The sequence below is a fragment of the Emydura macquarii genome, unplaced genomic scaffold (assembly GCF_026122565.2).
Source record: "Emydura macquarii macquarii isolate MOO-44397 ecotype Brisbane River unplaced genomic scaffold, CSIRO-AGI_Emac_v2 contig_3062, whole genome shotgun sequence".
Lineage (NCBI taxonomy): Eukaryota > Metazoa > Chordata > Testudines > Chelidae > Emydura > Emydura macquarii.
The window spans coordinates 354,806-377,056 of record NW_027133199.1 but is presented as its reverse complement, the minus strand read 5'-3'; the positions used below and the strand labels follow the sequence as shown (position 1 = coordinate 377,056).

Genomic DNA, 22,251 nt, shown 5'->3' with positions numbered 1-22,251 from the left:
TTCAGTGACATCAACTGTATTGCAGGGGACTAGCCGTTGATATTTGATGGACAGTTGATCTCAAAGACCCTGATTCTGCTCCTGCAGTGGTGTAAAATCAAAATTGGAGCATCTAAGTGGTAACTGTTTACTAAGGTATTGCAAGCACTCTTTTCACAGGATAGCGATAGAATGTGTTTTCAGCAGGAGATGCTGAGCTCTTTTGAAATCTATCCCAATTTGTGGGTGAGGAGCACTTCTGCTTCAGAATTATTCAAATGTTAAATATCTAGAAGTATTACAATTTACAAATGAACATAATAGCTTGAGGGGATGGAAGGCCAATGAATTAGGGACTGTGCTATGTACAAATGTCAGCAGGCCAATATCAGCTAGAAACATTAAAGAAACATATAATTATGCATTTACTACATTAAAATAAATCACTTTTACTACATGAAAATATGACTAATTTATGTAACAGTTACAAAAGTGAGCTTGGAATTTCAATGAAGTTGTCTGTAAGTCATAAACCTTCTATTTTTAAAAATGTAGTTTCTTTGTTTCACTCAAACTTCAGGATTAATGCAACCAGCTGCATTATATGTGAAATATTGGCATTTTCTGAAACCATTTTTTTTTCTTTAGCAAAGCTGTGGTAAAATTCCTGGACATTGAAATTAAGTATTAAATACAAAAAGACATGCTCAAAGAAATTTGCACATTACAGACTGCTTGCTGGGAAAATACTCTTTATTACACATTTTAATACAAACCTGAAATGTGTTGTGGAAACCTCTGGGGGGGCTATGTGTAAGAATTTTTTAAAAGTTCTGGTCTGCATCTCAAAACTGTACCTGATGCTTAAAAAATAAATTCACAGAAAAGAAAAAGTTTCTTTGTAAAAAAACCCACCAAAGATACTTCAAAAATGTATAAAACATTTTTCACAGCAGATTCTCTTGTCTCCTCCTTGCATGAAGTACCCATTGTTTGTAAACAGTTTTTAAAAGCATTAATAGCTAAAGGGAATGTGTGACTCACAGTTCACATGAGTTTCTCCCATGATGAAGTACAATATTACTACACTGTTGTTTCATGTTTCCATAACCCAGTCCTAATATTGCCAGTGCTGTCTGCAGTGGGCAAGGGTCCATCCTGTCCACTACCTTTAAGTTGTCCATTCTGAATGGCTAAATTTAAGCCATACGATTTTTGCTGGCTTTCAAGTTCGGCTACTATTGGTTTTCTCAAAATATCCTTTTTGTTGTTTGTAGCAATGGGTTTTTCAGTATTTTTACTGCTTTTTGGAAGTGTACTGTAAGCATCGCTACTATCTTGTTGGGACTGATTATACTGGCGTTCTCTGTATGCTAAATAGGCTCTTCGACTCCTTGAATGTCCTTCACTGTTGCTTTGTCGACTTTTAGGTAAGCCATTTTGCACACTTCCTTCCACACTGGTGGGGACATCATATGCATACTCCCTCAACACTGTGAGCCTGCTTGTGCGATGTCCCTTGCTTCTGTTTTTATGATGCCGGCTTTGGTGCCCATTTGTCCGAAACTGTATCTCTAATGGAGCCACATGCATTTTGATGTCATTGTCCACTGAATGCTCAGTCAGACTGTTATCAAGCTGAGGGCCTGTGTTCAGTGGTAGAGAATTAGGATGGCACTGAGCTGCTGCAGCCTGTATGTTGGTTAGTTTACAACCTTGAGAAGAATTTTTTAGGCTTGATGCACTCTTATTAGTGCACGAAGATTCGGCACTGCTGTTGGTACACTTAGGGGTCTCTCCGTTATTCCCACTGGAATTGGAAGGCTGAACATTAACTTGCACTGAGTATGTGCTCCTTCCAGGACAGCAGGCTGTTATCCAAGCATGCCGGACATCTTCCCTATTAACACAATGATGTACTATAAGAAAGGCACTAAGGCTTAAACCTGTGGCCCCAAAAAAGCAGCTAAGAATCAAGTCCATGGGATAATACAGAGAAACTGCCAAGGCCCCGAAAATCCACAAAGCAACATACAAAAACAAAGTGAGGCTTGCTCCCAGAAGCTGAGCTTGAAAACTGTGCTCATTCTCCAATGCTGGTGTGGAAACCAATGACACTGACACTGAATCCTGATGATTCAATTCCCCATGTTCACTGGTTGCTAAACGCTGCTGTTCCTCAGCTGGCTCTTTAAGTTCAAATTTGCGTTCAGGGTGTCGTTTCAATTGTATAAAGATGCTGAGAAAATACATGCAGTTTATGAAAATTATGAAGCTAGCTGGTCCATAAAAGGCTCCTAAGCTAGGTTCCCACGTCATCCAGCAACTGGAAAAAAAAAATCCAAAGAGACAGCACATGAAAATGGATGCCCTCTCAGAAGTCACAATTTTTAAATATCATGTTGAACAGTTGAAATAAATCTTGACTATGTGGCACATCTTCCAAAAGATTCAGAATCTATATTTTCTTTGCCCAAATGCCAATCTAAAATCATATAACTATTTATTACAAAGCTGTAAAATATGCAATACTCACTATGGTGCATTAGGCCTGCTGCCATAATTCCTGATGTTAGCTGCTGCTGTTATTCCACAAACTATGATAGGGATTCCTCCACCAATAAGGTAGAATCTAAAAATAAGACAAAAATGTTAATGGTTCTTCCAACAGTTGAAAGAAACTTTATTTAGCCAGCATGAGCCGAAAGGCCCTTAAGTAAAGGATAGTACCCAGGTAAATCAGATACATTTCCAGGATTTTGGAAACTTTAGAGGGTGCTTTACTGAGAAAAGTAAAAGGTCAGTCATAGGTAGCTAGTTGGCAGGTTGGGGCGTTGGTGAAACCATTCTCAAACACCTCCTCTCAATCCCTATGTTTCCCTCCTGTCTTCACCTACTAGCAACTGAGAACTTCTCCCTCACACTGAGGACAGGGTAAGTCTCTTCAGTGAGTCAGGCCCAGGCACAGTTGTCACAGAAGCCAGCAGTAAACAGGAGTGCAGAGAGCCAACCTAGGGAAAGTTGTTAACCTTTCATCCTTTTGCTTTTGTGATGCTGTGTTCTTTGTTATTCACAGATCAACAACATCTGACAAGGAAAGAGAGATTATTGTGTATGAATTCCCAAGCATTTGGAGTTTTGGAAAGTTCCTGTTCTTCTGAAAAGGAGGAGAATCTCAGATACAGCAGCAGCTATTTTCACACAAAAATTTTGGTGGAAGTTTTCAGCTAGCTAGCTCAGGGGCAGCACGTGTATGTGTATGTGTCTGTAGGGGGGACTTGGACGAGCTCTCTGTGAAGGAGGAAACAATTGGAGGAGCTTACAGAGAAGCAGGAAAGCACAGAGGATGGGGGGAACTAGTACAACAGACAAGGGAACAGGCACAGATAAGGGGCTCATAGCCTGTAGCACACTAACTATTAAAAAACAAAGGGTTACATGAGTATATCATGCTGTTGCTCAGCATAACCCACTGGCTCCCTGTTTGAATTTGGTCCAGAGCATACGTCCTGTTTCTATATTACATGACCATAAATGTTGGTGTTCCTTGTTATTTCAGTGACTTCCTCACCACCTGTAGCCTTCCAAGATAGTTAGATCCTTTTATCATACATCTAACAGACTGGCTGAGGACAAAGTGTTCATAACAGTGAGTCATGATCTGAGGAATTGCTTGCCAGAGGACATCAGAACAAACCCATCTCTGAGTATATTCAGCTCAAGAGGTGAGACCCACCTCTTACAAAAGTTTTGCTCCCAAAACACCACCACAGTAAGCTTCTCACAGGGATATTGAGCTCAAGAAGAGGAAGGAGTCATCAGAGGCATAATTAAAAAAAAAAAAAAAAAGCCAGAAAGGAGAGAGAGAGGATAAAAGGGAAAAGGGTGAAATTCTTGAGCCAGGAGACCAATTAGATCAAATGAGGATATGATGAGTGCTAAGTTAATATGTACAACCTTTAGATATTATGGTGCTAGATGCTTTACAAACAGCAGCTAATTGCTGTTCACAATATTCCTGGGAGTTAGGTAATATTCCCATTTTATAGATAAGGAAACTGAAGAGAGATATTATAGCTAAAATTTTCAAAATTAGCTCCTTAATTCTGTTTTTCAGGATATAAATTAGCAACCTGATTTTCAAAGGTACTTAATGCCTCCAGCTCTGATTGAAATCAGTAGAAGTCTTGGGTGCTCAGCACTTCTAAAAATCAGGCCACTAATTTAGTTGCTTAAGTATGAATTTAAGTATCTAACTTCAAATATCCAAACACTAGCCTTTAAGCAATGAGGTCTCTTGGTGGTATGGACACAGAGGTAAAGTCACTTTACGTCATACTAAGGCATGTCTACACTAAAAACTTAAATTGGACTATGTTAGGTTGACTTACAGCCACCACAGAAATTATTGCAATGGTTCATGTACACACTCCCCTTCTTTTGCTGGTGGTGCGCTTCCTCACCAGAAGCGCTTCCACCGACTTAAGAGGGGCAGTGTGGGGGGCAGAGAGCCTGGGGTCCCAGCTCCCCACTGGGAGACTGGGTGCTGCCCTGAGGCTCCTGGCTCTCCGCTCCCTCAGGCTTGCTGCTGCGAGCACAGCTGCTACCCCTGCCCCCGTGCAGCTCTCAGCGCCCGTGCGAAGCCTTGGACAGTGGGGAGTGGGAAGCTGGGAGCCTCAGGGCAGCACACAGGCTCTCAGGGGCAATCTGGCTGGGAGTGGGGAACCCGGGCAGCAGCCCAGTGGGGAAGAGGGAGCCTGGGGGCAGCCAGGCTCTATCTGGAACCCCCCACCCATCTGGTTTTCTTGTCAATTTCACAGCTCTAGCATGGATCCACGAAGTTGACAAGAATTGACAGCCAATAGCCAATGTAAGTAACCTGCAGTGTCCATGTGGACACTGCGTTGCCCTAACTATACCGACATTACCTCCATGAGAGGCATAGGGCTAGAGTTATGTCGGTGTTGAAAGGCTCTTATATTGGTGGGAGCAAGGCTGTAGTGTGTACACTGACATAATTAGGTCGACAAACTGCCTCATGTTGTCCTAATGTTGTAGTATAGAGAAGAAGCCTAAGCCAGCAACAGAGAAAAGATTAGAATTTGGGACTGACTCAGTCCCATGCTATACTAGTTGCCCCTAAATATGTTAGGCACTGTAAAATCAGAAAAGAAGGCACAGTTTCTGCCCTGAAGAGCCTGCAATCTAAAACTGAAAGATGGAATATATGGAAAAATAACCACCAGCAAGTAAGATGGCCTGGTGGTGATTTGTACATACATATCACAGAAACGTAGGGCTGAAAGGAACCTCAAGATGTCATCTAATCCAGCCCCGAGTTGAGGCAGGACCAAGTGAACTAGACCATTCCTGACAGGTGTTTATCCAACCTGTTCTTAAAAACCTCCAATGATCCAGTGCTTATCTATCCTTATAGTTGGAAAGTTTTCCCTAATAGCTAACTTAACTCTCTTGCTGAAGATCAAGGCAATGACTTCTTTTCCTATCTTTGCGGACCTGGAGATCACAGTCCTCTTCATAACACATCCCCCCTCAGTCTTCTTTTTTCAAGACTAACGCACACAATTTTAAAAAACCTTTCCTCATATATCATGTTTTCTAAACTTTTAATCATTTGTCTCTCTCTCCTCTGACTCTCTCCAATTTGTCCACATCTTTCTTAAAAGTGTGGTGCCCAGAACTAGACACAGTACTCCAGAGAAGGCCTCATTAGGCAATTAGTTCCTGTGTCTTGCTCTCATGTTAATACACCTCAGAATGATATCACTTTTCTTTGCAACTGCACAAATTGCTGACTCATGTTCAAGTTGCGATCCAGTACAACCCTGAAATCCTTTTCAGCAGGACTACTTCCTCTATCTGTATATATATACACAGGATACTACTACCTGTATCTGTGAATTTGATTTTTCTTTCCTAAGTGTATTACTTCACACTCATCTTCACTGAATTTCATCTTGTTGATTTCAGACCAATTTCTCCAATTTGTCAAGACTGTTTTGAATTTTAAACCTATTTTCAAAGTGATGCAATCCCTTCTAGTTTACTGCCATCCACAAATTTTATAAGCATCTCCACCCCAAGTAATTAACAAAAATGTTCAATAGTACTGGACCCAGGACTGACCCCCGCAGGGCTCCACTAGAGATGTCCTTCCAGTTTGACAATGAATCAATGATAACCATATTTACACACACCTTATAGTAATTTAATCTAGACCACATTTCCCTAATTTGTTTAGGAGTATGTTAGGTAGGACTATGTCAAAAGCCACACTAAAAATTAAGACATATCATGTCTACTGCTTCCCTGCTATCCATTAAGCCAGTAAGCCTGTCAAAGAAGGAAATTAGGTTGGTTTGGTATGATTTGTTCTTGACAAGTCCATGTTAACTATTACTTATTACCCTACTATCCGCTAGTTGCTTATACATTATTTGATTTGTTCCAGTATCTTCAAAGGAACTGAAGTTCAGTTGACTGGATTATAATTCCCTGTGTCCTCTTTGTTCCTTTTTTGTTTTTGTTTTTAAAGATAGGTACTAAGTTTGCTCTTCTTCAGTCATGTGGGTCCTCACCCATCCTCCATGCGTTCTCAAAGATAATCATTAATGATTTGAGAATGCTTCAGCTAGTTCCTTAGGTATTGTGAGATGAATTTAATCAGGTCTTGCTTACTTGAATATATCTAACTTATCTAAATATTCTTTAACCTATTCTTTCCATATTCTGGCTCATGTTTCTTCTCCCATGTTGCTAATATAAACTGTGTTAATTATCTGGACAAAATTTATCCTTTTAGTAAAGACTGAAGCAAAATAGGCATTAAACACCTGTCTTCTTGTCATCCAGTATGAGCTCTCCCCTCCCTCCCAGTAAGTAGAGGACCTACGCTTTCTTTTGTCTTTCTTTTGCTCCTAATGTATTTCTATAACCTCTTATTACTATCTTTTATGTCTCTTGCTAGGTGTGATTCTCATTCTGTGCATTAGCCTTTCTGATTTTATTCCTATGTGTTTGTGCTATTCTTTTGTATTCATCTTTGTACTTTTGTACTCATCTTTGTTCATATTTCCACTTTTTCTATTTTTGTTTTTCAGGTAATTAAAGAGCTCCTGAAACATACTGGCCTCTTATTATTCCTCCTATCTTTCCTTCATACTGGGATAGTTTGCTGTTGTGCCTTTAATAACGTCTCTGAGCCCTGGTCTACACTATAAACTAACATTAACAGAAGCCATCTTACGTCGACCTAATGATGTATGTGTCTGCACCACCAGATCCCTTCACTGACCTAACTTGTTTGTAATGTGGACTTAATTACTCCACCTCCATGAGAGGCGTAGCGCTTAATCTGATGTTGATGAGTCGACAGAGGCAGTGTAGATGCAGTGTTGTGTAAGTCAACTGAATTGGCCTCCTAGAGGTGTCCCACAATGCTCCGTTTTGACCGCTCTGGAGATTATTTTAAACTCTGCTTCACAGCAGCCATGTACACAGGAAAAAGCCCCTCCCATGTTAAAGCCCCAGGAACTTTTGAATTCCCATTTCCTGTTTGATCAGCGTGGAGAGCTCACCAGCCCAACTTATCATGGTGACTCAATGCCTCACATGCGCTCCAGCCTGAAGTACACAGGGGATGGTGGGTCTTATTGGTCTGTGGGGAGAAGAGTATCTGCAGACCCAGCTCCAATCCAGCTGAAGAAATGTAGACATCTATGAAAAGATCACACGGGGTATGGAGTACAAGGGCAACAGAGGGACACACAGCAGTGGCGCATGAAAATCCAAGAACTTTGGTCGGCGTACCAGAAGACAAGGGAGACAAACAGTCATTCTGGTTCTGTATCACAGACATGCCGCTTCTACAAGCTGCGTGCAATTCTTGGCGGCGACCTCATCACTACCCCCAAACACAGCATGGATATCTCCCAAGAATCTGAGTCCTGGGCCACCTCAAGCAACAATAAGGAGGACATTCTGGATGAGAAAGAGGAGGAGAATGCGAGAGAGGCAAGTGGTGGAACCATTCTCCTCAAGACCCGAGAGCTATTTTTAACCCCAGAGCCCAGCCAGTCGCAGGACAGCATGGTGGCTGAGCATGATGCTGGGAAAGGCACCTCTGGTGAATATGCAATTCCAATCAAACGGAAGGGGTTACAGACTCCTATATTTTATGTTTAATCTGAAGAAGTGAGGTGCAGTGGGTATCTATTTAACAGCAATACAGTGGTTGCCCCCCGGAAAACACTCTTTATGTGCACAGGGATGACTCAGGAATCCTTCATGAAGATCTCCAGAAAACTTTCATGGAGGAACTCTGCAATCCTTTACAAAAAGTTTCTGGGGAGGGTTGCATTATTTCTTCCATTATAGTAGGATACTTCCCCACACCACTCCAGTATTAACTCTGCTGGCATCATTGCAGTACACAGAACAGTAGCATAAAGACCAGGTCTGTACCCAGACGCTTGCAGCACATGCTCCCTTGCTACCTCTGTTACTGATATCACATAGGATCTCTTAGTGGAGATGGTAGAAGTTTTCATTACAAGTGCTTGCACTGAAAACAACAGAGCATTTGATCCACCACCCATGGTGACTTGCAGGTCCCTCAACCACTCTTTCCCTACCATGCCAGTCATTTGGTTGGCAGGAATCAGCATTAACCTCAGATTCTGCAAGTCCAGTGTGATTGCAACCAGAGCATTAAGGGAAGGGGCTTCCTGTATTCTCTCGTGGACATTACTCTCTCCTGCCCCTTCCTCCCAACCCCCAGAGCCAACTCGAAAAAAGGTAGCAATTTGGGAGGCTTAATGCTGGTCCCTGGTCTCAAAACAATATCCATGTTGCTAGAGGACAGGGGCATTGTCCACCTACCTGCCTGCTCTCTACATGGGTTTCCCACAAGTTGCAGCACAAGGCCCATCACCCATGCCGCTGGGCCATACTCATCATGGCTGGAACAGCAAACCAGTTAATTGAATAGCTAGAGACTCTGATTATATTCTGGCTTGCACTTGAGTGTAATAAAGGGAGTGTTTTCTAAACAGCAACCTTGCACAAGATCCAGGGTATGCACTGACAATCGCCTTGTGGTTTGCATGCCTTATAGTGGAAAGCTTGGCTTTCAGCACATTCTACACACTGGCAGAGAGGCTGTCACAGATTGGAGGAAGGAAAAAGAAAACGCATGATGACATGTTCAGCAAGATAATGAATGCCTCTGGGACAGCTGACACAGAGCTAAAAGCATGGAGCATTTTATTGTCCAAAAAACTGGACATGGAAAGGGAGAGCAGGACCAGGAGCATGCCACGCAGCATAAGATGCTGTGGATTATGAAGGACCAATCAGACATATTGGTTGAGCTTCAAGAAAAGCAGCTTGAGGCTAGACTCCCTCTGCAGCCCCTACAAAACTGGCTGCAAGCATCGCCCTATTCCCAATCCCCCTTCCCCAAATGTTCCAGGAGCTTAGAGAGAGAGAGAGAGAGAGAGAGAGAGAGAGAGAGAGAGTGTTCAGTATCTCTTCCATTCAACACCGGGGGAGGGTACTAAAAATAAAAGGTGGCCATTTGAAGACCTTTGATGGGCAAGACCACTGTGCTTTCACCAAAATCTGACTTCGTTTCTTCCCCCCCAATTTTATCACACTATTTACCCAAGGTTAAATTACTTTCCTGGTCTTTCAGTTTCTTTGTTTTTGCAATAAAAGTCAATGTTCTGATAATGAAATGTTCTTTATTTCTTCCAATCATAAGGGCTGGGAGGGGAAATAAAGGGGGGGAAAGAGAAATTGATGCAACGGAGAGGATGGCATGGGAAGGCACAACGCACATAACCGGTACACATTACTGTGGGTCATTACTGAAATGGGTTTTCAAAGCCTCCCAGAGACACAGAGCTTCTTGCTGTGCTCTTCTTATTGCCCTACTATCTGGCTGCTCAAAATTAGCTGCCAATCTATCCACCTCCACATTTCACCCCTGTGGAAACTTCTCTCTCTTTGCCTCACAGATATTACAAAGCATGCAGCAATGACAATAGGGATATTGCTTTCACTGAGGTCTAACCTAGTAAGCAAACTGCACCAGTGATCCTTTAAACATCCATAGGCACATTCCACTACCATTCTGCACTTGCTCAGTGTCTTACTGCTGTCCAGGTGGCCGGTACACAGCTTCATGAGCCATGGGGGCATAGGGTAGGCTGAGTCTCCCAAGATCACTATTGGCATTTCAACATCATCAATCATCATCATCAGGACCCAAGCCCTATGAATCTGACCCTTGCTTTTCCTGGCTTATGAAAGATTCAAGAACTGGTACCACTCCTGACCAAAGTAGCTAACAACCCATTCAGGGAAGGAATCTTTCCTTCCTCCTTCAAAACATACAACAGACTGATCAACACTGAAAAAACCCACCCACCCTGGATACATTGGCTCTAGCCAACCAGCACTCAGAATGCCCAGAGAAGGTTAACCACAATCTCATCTAACGGAAATGAATATTCTAGAATTGGCACTATCTGGATTCAGGCCAGTACATGGGATGGAAACAGCTTTAGTGGCACTGATGGATTATCTCCTGTCAATGGATAGAGGGATTCATTCTCATCCTCCTTGACCTCTCTGCAGAATTCAACACTGTAAATCTTAAGATACTATTGTCTTGCCTGAGTGAGGTGACAAGAGTTTGAGGCCTTCCTGAAGAGACACAATGAACAGTGATGGGAAAGTGCACCTCCACTAATAGATGTCTTAATTATGGAGTTCCACAAGGATCAATTCTCTCAACGGTCCTATTCACCATCTACATGCAGCCACTAGGTGAACTGGTCAGCTAACATGTCATATGCAGCAGCAACATGCAGATGACACACAGTTCTCCTTATTCTTCACAACGTATGACCACACTGATACGACCAAGATGGCCCACTGTTTGGAGGAGTTCACCTCATAGCTGAAGAACAGTTGATGGAAGTTGAACCTAAGCAAAACTGAGGTAATGCTGGTGGACAGAGGAAAGCATTTTGAAGAATTTGCAGCAGCAGTTTGGTCTCCCTTTGAAGGCACATACCCAAAATTGGTCAATTGTTTTGGCTTGATCGTGAATTCCTCACTGACACTAAGCTCTCACCTAGCAGCACCCATGAGTAATGCTTTCTACCATCTCTGGTCAGCTAGGAGATTCTGTCTCCTCCTGATGGACAATGAACTGGACTCAATAATGCATGCCTTTGTCACCTCTTGGCTAGACTGCAGGAATGCAAGATACATGGGCATAAAGCCTTCATCCCTTAGGAAATTCCTGTTGATACAGGACTCTGCAACATGTCTTCTCAGCAACTTATTACCATGACTATATCAAATTTGTCCTCCACTTTCTATACTGGCTTTCCACAGAACTTCAAATAAAGTTCAAGGTCTCAGTCCTTATCTTCAAAGTGTTCAACAGCCTGGGCCAGGATATCTAAAACATCACCTAAAGCTCCAGAATGGAGACCATGGTTGATAATTTTTCTCCTCAGGTACAATGGAACTCTCTACAATAAGGGTAAAAGCTCGTATGTGTGGAAGAATCAGCTTTCTCAGAGGCCAACCCAAGACTGTGGAATTAAATCCCCCAGGAATAAAGGACCATCACAAATCTCCACCATCTGCTCCACGTGCAATATGCATTTCTTTGGCCTTGCCTTCTCTAACAAACATGTGTGTATATATATATATATATATATATATATATATATATATATATATATATATATATTTTTTTTTTTTAAATCTTCCAAAAGAAGATACTCTACTGCACATACTTCTTACCTTGGTGACAGGATGAGAGAACAAACATGACAGATGTTATTCACATTGATTAATGCACTACTGCAGTGGTTTTCAAACTTTTTAGGCTGCGTACCTCTTTCCAAATAATGTAGTCTATTGAGTGCTCTCATCTGAGATAGGGTCATAATAGAACTATAATTAGATTGCCAACTCTTACTAAATAAAATGCATTGTCTACCTTTACAGGATTTTTCTCGTGTATCCCTTGACTAGCGCTCATGTACCCCTAGGGGTACATGTATCCCAGTTTGAAAACCAGTGCACTACTGGAAGGTGCTCACATATTATGGTGATGTGAGTGGTATAAGAACCTATATAAAATAGTGTTTTTTCTTTGTTTGCTTTTTAAAGAAAATCTGCTTAAAAGTTGCTCAAGGAAAGGAAAACGAACACTTTACAATTACTTCCTACTTTCTCTAACTAAATGCATAAATTAGGTATTTCTGCCCTCAGCTGTTAAACACAATATCATTCAATTTTATCCAATGTTATGAATAAGAAAAGCACTCTGATATTTGCTGTCGACTTATCAAATTTCTGAAATAAATGTTCCATTTGGCTTTAAAAGTTAAACAAACCTAATCAACTTCTGCCACCTTGTGGAGAATTCTGGGTTAGCAAGGTTTAATTAATACTGATGTGAGCCCAGTATAGCACTGGAACAAAATCTGTTTTAATGCGAGATTAAAATTGTATTTTCAAGTAAATAAGACACAACAATTTACTTGAAGAAAAAATAATGTGCCTTATATTCCAGTAATTTTAGAAGACATGAATAAAATCTTAACTGAAATGCATTCCTGTAATTTCCCTATTTACTAAGTTCTAAAAGCAGGTCTAACATTTTCCTACTCTAATCACAAAGAATTTGCTTATCAGTTTCTTCTTGAATTGATTTTTTTTTAAAAGGTTCCAGTGTTTAAAACCCAGGACTAAGAGTCAGGAGATGAATGGTGAGATTTTCAAATGAGGTCAATGTTGAGCACTTTTAATAATTACGCCCCGAAGATCCAATCCAAACTCTGCTGGTGCTTTCATGTAGAACCTTGGGTAAATCATTTCATCACTCTGTGCCTCAGTTTCTTAATCTGTGAAATGGGAATACTACTCTCCTCTAATAAGAATGATCATCTTTTTTAACCTTATGATTATTTTGTGTTCTATATTAATAATTTGGAAACAGCTTTGAAAGTCTTGTAACGAAGGTATTGTATGAGTTCCAAATATTGTAGCACTGTTACTGGATGTTTCCCATGATAATATTTCCCATTTCATTCAAAACACCCAAAGTTATGTTCAGTCTGCTTCAGAAATTCTAACTGAAAGACATATAAGAAAGCAGACATTAAACAAAACAGTGGTCTCACCTGAGCATTGGCCTAGGTGGAGGAGGTGGCTCATCAGGATCTTGACACCTCTTCGCTTTTTTAGTAACTTGCTTGTAGATGTTACGAGATGTCACGCCCAGCCACAGTACTGTGGCAAGAGTAGAATAATGCAGAATTATCCCAACCTTGAGAATAAATGTTAAAAATACAAGCTTTACTAGTTCAGACAAAATAATCTTTTTATAATTATTCATATAGCCCTTATGCACTTGTATTTTAAAAAAGTTCATAGTTCTTCTACAGGATATTTTTTTAATTTTATTTTATTATGGCTTGTTTTTAAATGGTAAACCAGTTAAAATGATTGTTTCTTACATGAATGGATAAGGCATTTAAAAAGTAAACTGAAAAATATGTAGATCATTAAAAAATGTAGCAATATTTGTTCTAAAACAAATGTGTTTCTACATAGTATTAAGTTTTTTTAAATGTCAATATAATGTTATGGCTACACATTTAAATACTAAAAAGTGATGGAACAGCAAAAGTAAGGTTCTCATGGTAACTGTATCCTTGAATGTGATAGGCCAAAAAGTGGTTGGCTAACAAGATGACCCACTGACTTTAATGGAGCCACAGTGAATATATCTGGATACAAAATTAGTGCTCTTAGTAATTCCAATTAATAGATTCATGCAATAAGTATGAATTATTTTAACTAGGAAAACAGTAGCTTAACTTTCAGACTTTTTGTGTTTAAATACATAACATAAAAGGTGCAATGACTGTTTGCATTTTTTAAATTTAATTTCCCTGGGTTGTGTTAAAAAAAAAGCTGCCTGTGCCCATCAAAACATTGAATTTCGCACTTTTATTGAAATGAATGGAGTGCTGGGGAGCAAAGTTCCCATATCACTTTAGTGACAGCAACAAAAAAAAAAGGCAGAAATGACATATGTATAATTTGCTGGAGGACTGGAGTTCAAGACTGTGCACACATCTACACTGCACCTTTTTTTGGCAGCATGTAGTGTACGTACATGCGTAGTTCCCCAAGCACACGTATAAATAGCAGAGCAGACATAGCTTAGCCAAGTAAAGACACACCTGAAGGGCGTGGATATGTGAGACACTCTGTCTGGAAAAAAAACCCCTAGAACCTCATATTCACCACTGTCCTATAATTATGATCTGACCAATGAGGCTGGCAACCCCAAGTCACGAGCATCAATTGTTTCAGCAAGATGGAATAGGCTATAAAAGAAAAGGAGTGACATCATCACTTGGCTTCACTCCCTCACAGCTCAACAACTGAAGGAACATCTGGAAGAAAAAAGGGGGAAGAAAGTCCCAGGTAGGGAAGGTGGTCCCAGCCTGTGTTTAAGGAACTGCTTGTACCAGCTAACAAGGGTGAGACGTTGCTAATTCCAATCCTGTTCAGTAATATAGAATTTAGTCCACAAATTTATTTGCATTTCTTTGGTAACTACCTCTGGTCTATATGCTTACTACTTTTAATCACTTAAAATCTATTTTTCTGTAGTTAATAAATCTGTTTTATAATTTTACCTGAAACAGTGTGTCTTTGCTAAAGTGCTTAGAAAGTTTTAACTCAGTACCAAAGGCTGGTGCATATCCCCTTCACATTGAAGGAGGGGTGGACTGGTTAACGAGCTTACTCTGGCCTGGCTTTTGACCAGAGCAAGACGGTATAATTTGGAGGTATAGTATTGAAGAGCTAGAATGAACTGGCTGAAGCCATTCTATACATTGCTGGTTTATGAGTGGCTGGAAAGCACACTGTTAACTCAGTTGGGTGTGTGGCTCCAGCTGCTGTCGGGTTGGGTGATAACAGGGTCCAGAGGGGCTGTCTGTCACCAGCAAAACATGGTGGGGAGCCCACCTCACAGAGGTTCCACAGTTTCCAGGCTGCACCCTGGGGGTGACACTCTGACAGTATGTACCTGTATGTATACCTTACATGGTTCTCTACTTGTCCAAGATGTGCTTCCTCGGCTACACTGCTATTTTATCCCAATGCCTCCCTGCAGCTGGAGCCTTTCTCCACCACAGGGAAAGACTGCGGAAGTAAGGAAAGGCTCCTGCAGGTGAAAGGCCATGGGGAAAGGCTCCAACAGATCCCTGCTGCTGGAGGACTTCCCCTGTCACATCCTTTTAAGTTTTCAGCCTTATATATAGGAAATTAAAAGGAAAATGAATGTGTTGCAAAAAGTAAGTAATTTCTTTAGCCACTCCAGGAGTCACCAAGAAATGTCCTAATATTCAGAGTCAAGTTTTAAAATGGATGTAAGAAACAGAAATGATAAAAATTCAATAAACATTTCATTGACATTGATCCAAGATGACACCTGCTATTACAGCTGAAACCGGCTTAGACATGACCTTGTGAACTCAAACATCAATCTCAGCAAAGCAATGAACATTCAAACTCTAAATAAAATGAACTCTCAAAAATTATAGAAAATTATAGAACATATGAAACTGATGGCTTTTATTTATAGAAAGCACTGACCTTTGGAGTGGAAAAATAAATCTTAAAAAGGGAAGGAATGAGAAGTCACTTTCTCATTCTCAGTAGAATAACAGAACTGTAGGTCTGGAAGAGACCTGAAGAGATCATTCAGTAGGAAAAAGTAAATATTCTACTACATTTTTTTTTCATATGGCATACAATACCATATATATTTCTTGAAACAATTGATTTTAGAATTGATAGCCTTTAGAAATAAAACTACTACATAAAGGAACTTGAGATTCTACCTCCAAAACTTAAGAAAAACAAACATGTATTTTCTTTCCCACTGCCCAGTCCTATTAAATAGTCTTCCAGTTTTCAGATTGGCTCCAATTCTTTCCCTCATGAGTGGATGAAGATATATGTGAAACCTCCATCAAAGCCAGGATTTATTGCTGTTCTGTGAATCATATAGAGGAGCAATGAAGCTGGTAACTTCTTTTCTCAAACGAAATCAGGCACGATTCTATAAAGAATCTGTGCTCTGTATACATAACATAAAATTTAAATCATTTCCATATACTGTTGCTAAGTAAATGCTGGCTTTGCCTTAATTTTCTCAGCAGAAATCAGGGTAAAAAAAATTAAAAATATTATTTGCTTAAACATGACTATAATTAATTATTTTTAAAATAACCATGAGTCATTGTCTTTATAATTTATTACAATTTCTTATATTTCTAATCTTATTTCCATGTTTACTTACTGCTTGGCAGACACTGGTGCTTTTGGTCTGAGTTATACCTCCAATAAACATCACACATGTCAGGAAAATATGGAAGCTCAGGTTAACTAACATGTGCCAGCTTTTAAGGCTGATCCTGATCACTCTATTAAAGAAAAGTATATTAGTCAATATAACACATAGTTGCCTGCTTATCTTTCAGAAACACAATCTTGGCTCCTAAGTACCTAATCCTTTTTGCAAATGAGACTTAGACATTGCTGTGCTCAGTACTGCAATGCCTAAACACCTTTAAAAACTGAGCCTTAATTCTAAAGAGAGGTTTCTTACTACATGTACAAGAAGGAAAACAATGTAGGCATGCATGGGGGCGAAGTTGTCAAATCCATTGCCATTTCATCACTGATATTTGCACCAACAATTTATTTGCAGGAGCAAAATATGCGGATACAATTTTGTCACACAAAATGTACCTGTCAAAAAGGAAGCCTGGCTAAAAATTTGGGCTTTAGTATTTAAAACACTATTTGTGATAAGTAATGTATTGAGACAACTTTTCTATAGGATTTCATAACTTAAAGGATAATATGCAAGTGACAACATTATGCATTGCAGATGAGTCTGAAGCTGGCCTTTTAAAACTTTGATTTTGACAGGCATAGCATACATGCCTGGGCTAGTAATTCTTAACACTAATGTACATGTCATTTATATTTAGGTGTGACAGAATTTGATTGTTTTTTATAATTTTGATAGATAATATCGATGTTTATTTTTAAGCATTTTTTTTTCAATTTTCATTGATTTGCATGTTCACATTTGAGAGATGTTATGGGGTTGTTAGACAATTATTCAATGAAAAGAGACATTGAGATTCAAACTATTAAAGCTTTATAACCATTAAAACAAACTGTCAACAGCACATGTCAAAATATACAAAGTAAATATTTAAGGACAGCTTTAAATCAAATTCCGAACTTCTCAGGCAGTATTTTTCTTACTTCGCCTATCTGTAAATTTTGATCATTAATGAAAATATTTTCTGTCTGTTTGTGTGTGTGTATGATAAAATTAACATTTACTGAGAAAAAAAAACCCTGAACTCTTCCAAGCCTATTTATATTAATGCTTGCTTGGTTTAATCCAATGAGTGCAAGTGCATACTATTAAATTATAACTTGAGACTTGCATTAGATAAATCTCCATTATTTTTATTTCTTACCCATGGTGATATATATAGCTGACTATGATCATCAAGAGGCACATTAGCAGAACTATAGAAGTAGCATAAATAACTGGATGCAAAAGAGCAGCTGGTTGGGTATATAATTCACCTCCTGCCAAATCCTGCCAGAAAAAATAAAGTGGCATTAGTCAGCTTTTTTCTCCCTCGTTGGTGATAGGCAAAATAAATAACTAAATAAATAAAGGATATACTGGGAATATATTTCAAATCATATTTAATAAACACATAGTTAAGTCTGCAAGTTTAGTGTGAATTAAATTATAAAAGCTTTAATACACCATTTTAACTCCATATATTCAAGTTTAATTAAGTAAGCAATTTACAATAGCTCTATTAAGAATTTACCTACTTTATTGTTAAAATACATTCAGCACACATAGTAATTATATCTGTTTGGCACAAGCAGTAAAAAGTCATTTGAATTACTATTACATTTCAGTAACTGAGATTAATACTATACACATAAATTTTGTAAAACTGTTAAGACTACTAAAAAAACAACTCTTCAGGGTACAGATTTAGAGACTTGAAATTTTAAATATGATAATATTCCAAAATCCCACTAATTGTTGTATATTTTCTATACGTCCATTTCTAGTACTGATAGTGACAAAATGGGAGATGAGTTTGTGTATGTATATTACATATTAAAAGTTATATTAAAAGGATGTTGAGGTTGCACAGTTAAGCATTCAAAACTGTTCAGGAACTGTTAGAATTAAAGTTGCTTATTGTGTGAGAAATAGTGTATATGAGAATACAGAGCTAATTATTCCATCATTATTAAATTAAATTCCACTAAAACAGAAATATATTGGATAGCAATTTTCTGCTTTTATGTGGGAAATTACACTAAAGGGACAACTTGTACACTTCTATTGAGTCAAGGATGGGTTGTGAACTTTTGCCCAGTTAAGGATCAATGGTCAACTCCCCAATTCTCTTGTTGCAAAGGAAAGATATGACAGCTGTCGAAAAATATCTAAATTTATAATAAAGAAATGCTGAGAATTGCATGATAAAATGGTTGTTTTCCTTAGGCAATTTTATAATGGACCTTTTGGGGCCTTCTTTTGGATGTTGTTGCCATGTGTCCCCCACTGCTGTTTACCTGGAGGAGTGAATTAGGACAACTCCCTCAAAGCTGACAATGTTTTTCATTTTTGATATTTTAGGGGTTCACACTGGATGTGGCCCTAACAGTGGATATTTTAAGTAAACTGCTGTTTTAAGTGCAACTTTCCCAAACTCACAATAGACCAAATCTTGCCCACTTTAATGTGAAGGAGCCATGTTTTAGGGGTCTGAAGCGTATTTCACACCTGAGGCCCAGAGACCTAATAGGAGGTACCGTAAGGTGCAGAAAGCTTGAACTGCAATAATATATAGCAATGTAAATGCAAAAGAACTTATAGTCTTTCAGACCAGCAAGACACCGGATCAGAGACTGACATTATTCGTTCCTAAGCCATTCACCTGAAGGAAGAGATGTTGAAGTCAAAATCACAGGCTATACTAGCATGACCAGTTTCCCCAGTACCCAAAGACCCTGGAAGCATGAAGTACCATGACAGCTACCTCATTGCCTGATCCCTTGACTGTACTTACAACCACATGAGTCTCAAGACCATGAGAGCTGAAGGGTTCAAACTCCTTTTTATCTTTTTTTCTCTTCTTTTTTGTCTTGTATTTATTAGCTGGGAGATGGCCCAGCCTTTTTATTATTTTAGGGTGTGAATTCATGGCTGAGGGCATGCACGTATGTATTACCACATGTAAAGATCACATGAGGAAGCACCGGAAAGAACAGTCCCCAAATTTAAATAGCTCTAAAATTGTGTTGTAAAATCTTTGAATATGGTGCTATACGAAAGTCTCCCTGAGAAGCCAACCTGTCAGTTACAGTTTAAGTGGGAGCTGCTAAACATCAAATTTTCAGCGTATTTTGTTAAAGTCTGTATCTGTGGGGTTTTGTTTTTTTCGGGTGGGAGAATAGATTAGCTACTATAATTGAGAGAAAGTTACTTACCTTAAAGCAGTGGTTCTCAAACTTTTTAAACGGAGCCCCTCCGTGGACTTTTGTCTAACAATCATGCCCCCCATTCTACTGAATCACGCCCCATTTCCCCCTTCTGAAACAGGGGGCCCTTTCATAAAAAACAGGAGGGCGCTTCCCACATTGTAGGCCCTAACAATTGCACCCCCCTTCCTATGAACTCCCCCTTTCAGAAAAAAATGGCCTATAGCGCAGGAAGCCGGGAGAAAGCAGCAGCAACGTGGGAAGCAGTGGCAGCCGGGAGCAGCGAACAGTGGAAGCAGGGGCAGTAGCAGTGCAAGGGCAGCAGCAGCATCGGGAGAGTGCCTGGCATGGCAGGGGGCTGCTGCTGTTGTAGGAGGTGGGCAGCAGCAGCTGCTTCCATCTCCGGGGAGCATGGAGCTGGACTAGCTCTGTGCCCTGCTCCATGCCCCCCCCATGATCCATCTCTACCTCCCCTCCCCCACTTTGAGAACCACTGTCTTATAGTAACTGGAGGTTCAAGACGTGTGGTCCCTATCCATATTCCAGTGTGGGTATGTGTGCGTGCCATGCGCCCAGAGCCAAAGAATTCTGAAAGCAGCATCCATTGGTCTCCACATGGGCTCTGGCTTACCTTATGCCTCTGACTGAGGAGATAAAGGGCTGGGTGGACTAAACACCTCTCCAGTTCCTTCTTTACCTTGAATCAGAGATGATCCAAAGCAGAGGTGAAGAAGAGTGGGTAGTGGAATTCAGATAAGGACCCACATCTCAAAAAACCTCCAATTACTTCTTTGAGTTCTGGTCCCTATGTCTACTCCACTATGGGTGACTGACAAGCAGTATTCAAATAGGAGGAAGGTGGGAGATTTTAGATGGCAGAGCTGAATGAAGGACTGCCTTTCCAAAAGATGCATTAGCTGAGGAGTCCTGCACCAAGGCATACAATCTCACAAATGTATGGACGGAGTGCCATGTATCTGCCTTGCAGATCTCAAGTAGAGGTGATTCTGGCAGACTAAGGGACAGCTCATGACAAGGCCTTAGGCCTCAACTGCACACTGACAAATTCATAGGTGGAAACCAGTCTGGCTCACCTGTGGGTTTCACTGTTAAAATAGGTATTAGGTTTATAAGACTATGTTTAGACTTTATGGAGCTCTTGTAAACTGCTGAATGCATTAATCTCACTTATAATATCTGTATCCCATGTGATAAGGTAATATTGTACTGTTTGCTCTGTAACTAAAAGTGTTTCCTCTGAAATTGTAAACCACGAGTCAGGAGAGAAGTACTACCAAATGTGAAATATTAGTTTGTTACAGGATATGTTATCTCCTGCCCAACAAAAGAAGGCTCATATAGAGACAAACCACTGTGGAACATCAGAGGACAAAAAGAAAGACTTTGTTGATTGCATCCCACCACATCCATGAAGAGGAGACATGCAAGTGGACTCATCCTATCAGCTTGCAATCTGGGCAAAGGGAATAAAAATCCCTGACAAGAAGAAACTGTCTCTTTACACTGCTTGGACTCTGAGGCGCAAGGTTTACTAAGCATAAGCAAAAGATCCCCAGTGCTAGGTCTGGGTTAGCCTTGAAAGACATATACCTCTTGCTTATTATAGAAGCTTCTATTACCTTTTGAAACTTAAGATTGGAACTCATCTGTGTGTATATATTTATCTGTTTTAACCTTGTAAATAACTCATTCCTTTTCTGTAGTTAAGAAATCTTTAGTTAGTTTATTACAGGATTGGCTGCAAGTCGTTGTCTTTAGTGTAAGATCTATGACCTGGGGTAAGTGACTGGTCTTTTGGGACTAGGAATAACCTGAATATTATTGTGATTTTTGGTGTAAGGGATCACCTATCACAAAGGCAAGCTTGTCTAGGTAGCAGATAGACTTGGGAGTACCCAACGGGACTGTCTAGAACTCCATGGTTATGGTGTCTGAATTTACACTTGATACTTGGTTGGTGAAATCTAAAGAATTCACAACCATTTTGGGGTTTGTGGCCTGCTTCTTAACAGTCTGACCTGAGTTGGTACTCACACTCAGACTTCTTGACAGCACTCAAAGTGATGCTATAGATTATCCATAGCATTGTTATGCTCTTAAGGAATGAGCTCTTACCCCATGAGGAGAGGGAAGATTAGATAGCTGATAGCAAAGCAAAATACAGTCCAAGATCTATTTTGAGATTCTTTGAGAGGATATAGCCCTGATCACAGACCCTTTCCATTATGGCAACAAATAGTCTAGAAGGCTCCCTGGTTGGTTTTTGTTCAAGTAAATGGCTAAGGCTTGCTGAACGTTGAGGGAATGGAGCCTCCTTTCTTCTAAGGATGAGTGTGGTTTTGGGAAGAACATAGGTAAGTGGATAGACTGGTGCAAGTGAAAAAGACTACTTTGGGGGTGAAATTACAGTGTAAACATAATGAAATTTTTTCCGTTTTGAATGTATTGTAAGGAGGATCTGCCATCAGCACTCCACGCTGAGGTGATGGCTACCAGGACTGCAACCTTCATGGATAGGAGAGACATGGAGAAGAAGTTAATGGCTCAAATGGAGGCGTAGTGAGTATT

General features: G+C 39.9%; 1 protein-coding gene across 1 annotated transcript in view; it reads right to left on the bottom strand.

The window, feature by feature from the left end:
* Positions 1-714: 714 nt before the first annotated feature.
* The window catches only part of ADGRA3 (adhesion G protein-coupled receptor A3), a 105,923-nt gene continuing 84,386 nt past the window's right edge, over positions 715-22,251 (bottom strand). The window contains exons 15-19 of the mRNA XM_067530338.1: positions 17,619-17,743; positions 16,418-16,541; positions 13,215-13,360; positions 2,516-2,611; positions 715-2,305 (exon numbers count right to left, since the gene is read on the bottom strand). Coding sequence (XP_067386439.1) covers positions 1,063-2,305; positions 2,516-2,611; positions 13,215-13,360; positions 16,418-16,541; positions 17,619-17,743 — 1,734 coding nt within the window. The 3' untranslated portion in view covers positions 715-1,062. The remainder of the gene's footprint in view (positions 2,306-2,515; positions 2,612-13,214; positions 13,361-16,417; positions 16,542-17,618; positions 17,744-22,251) is intronic.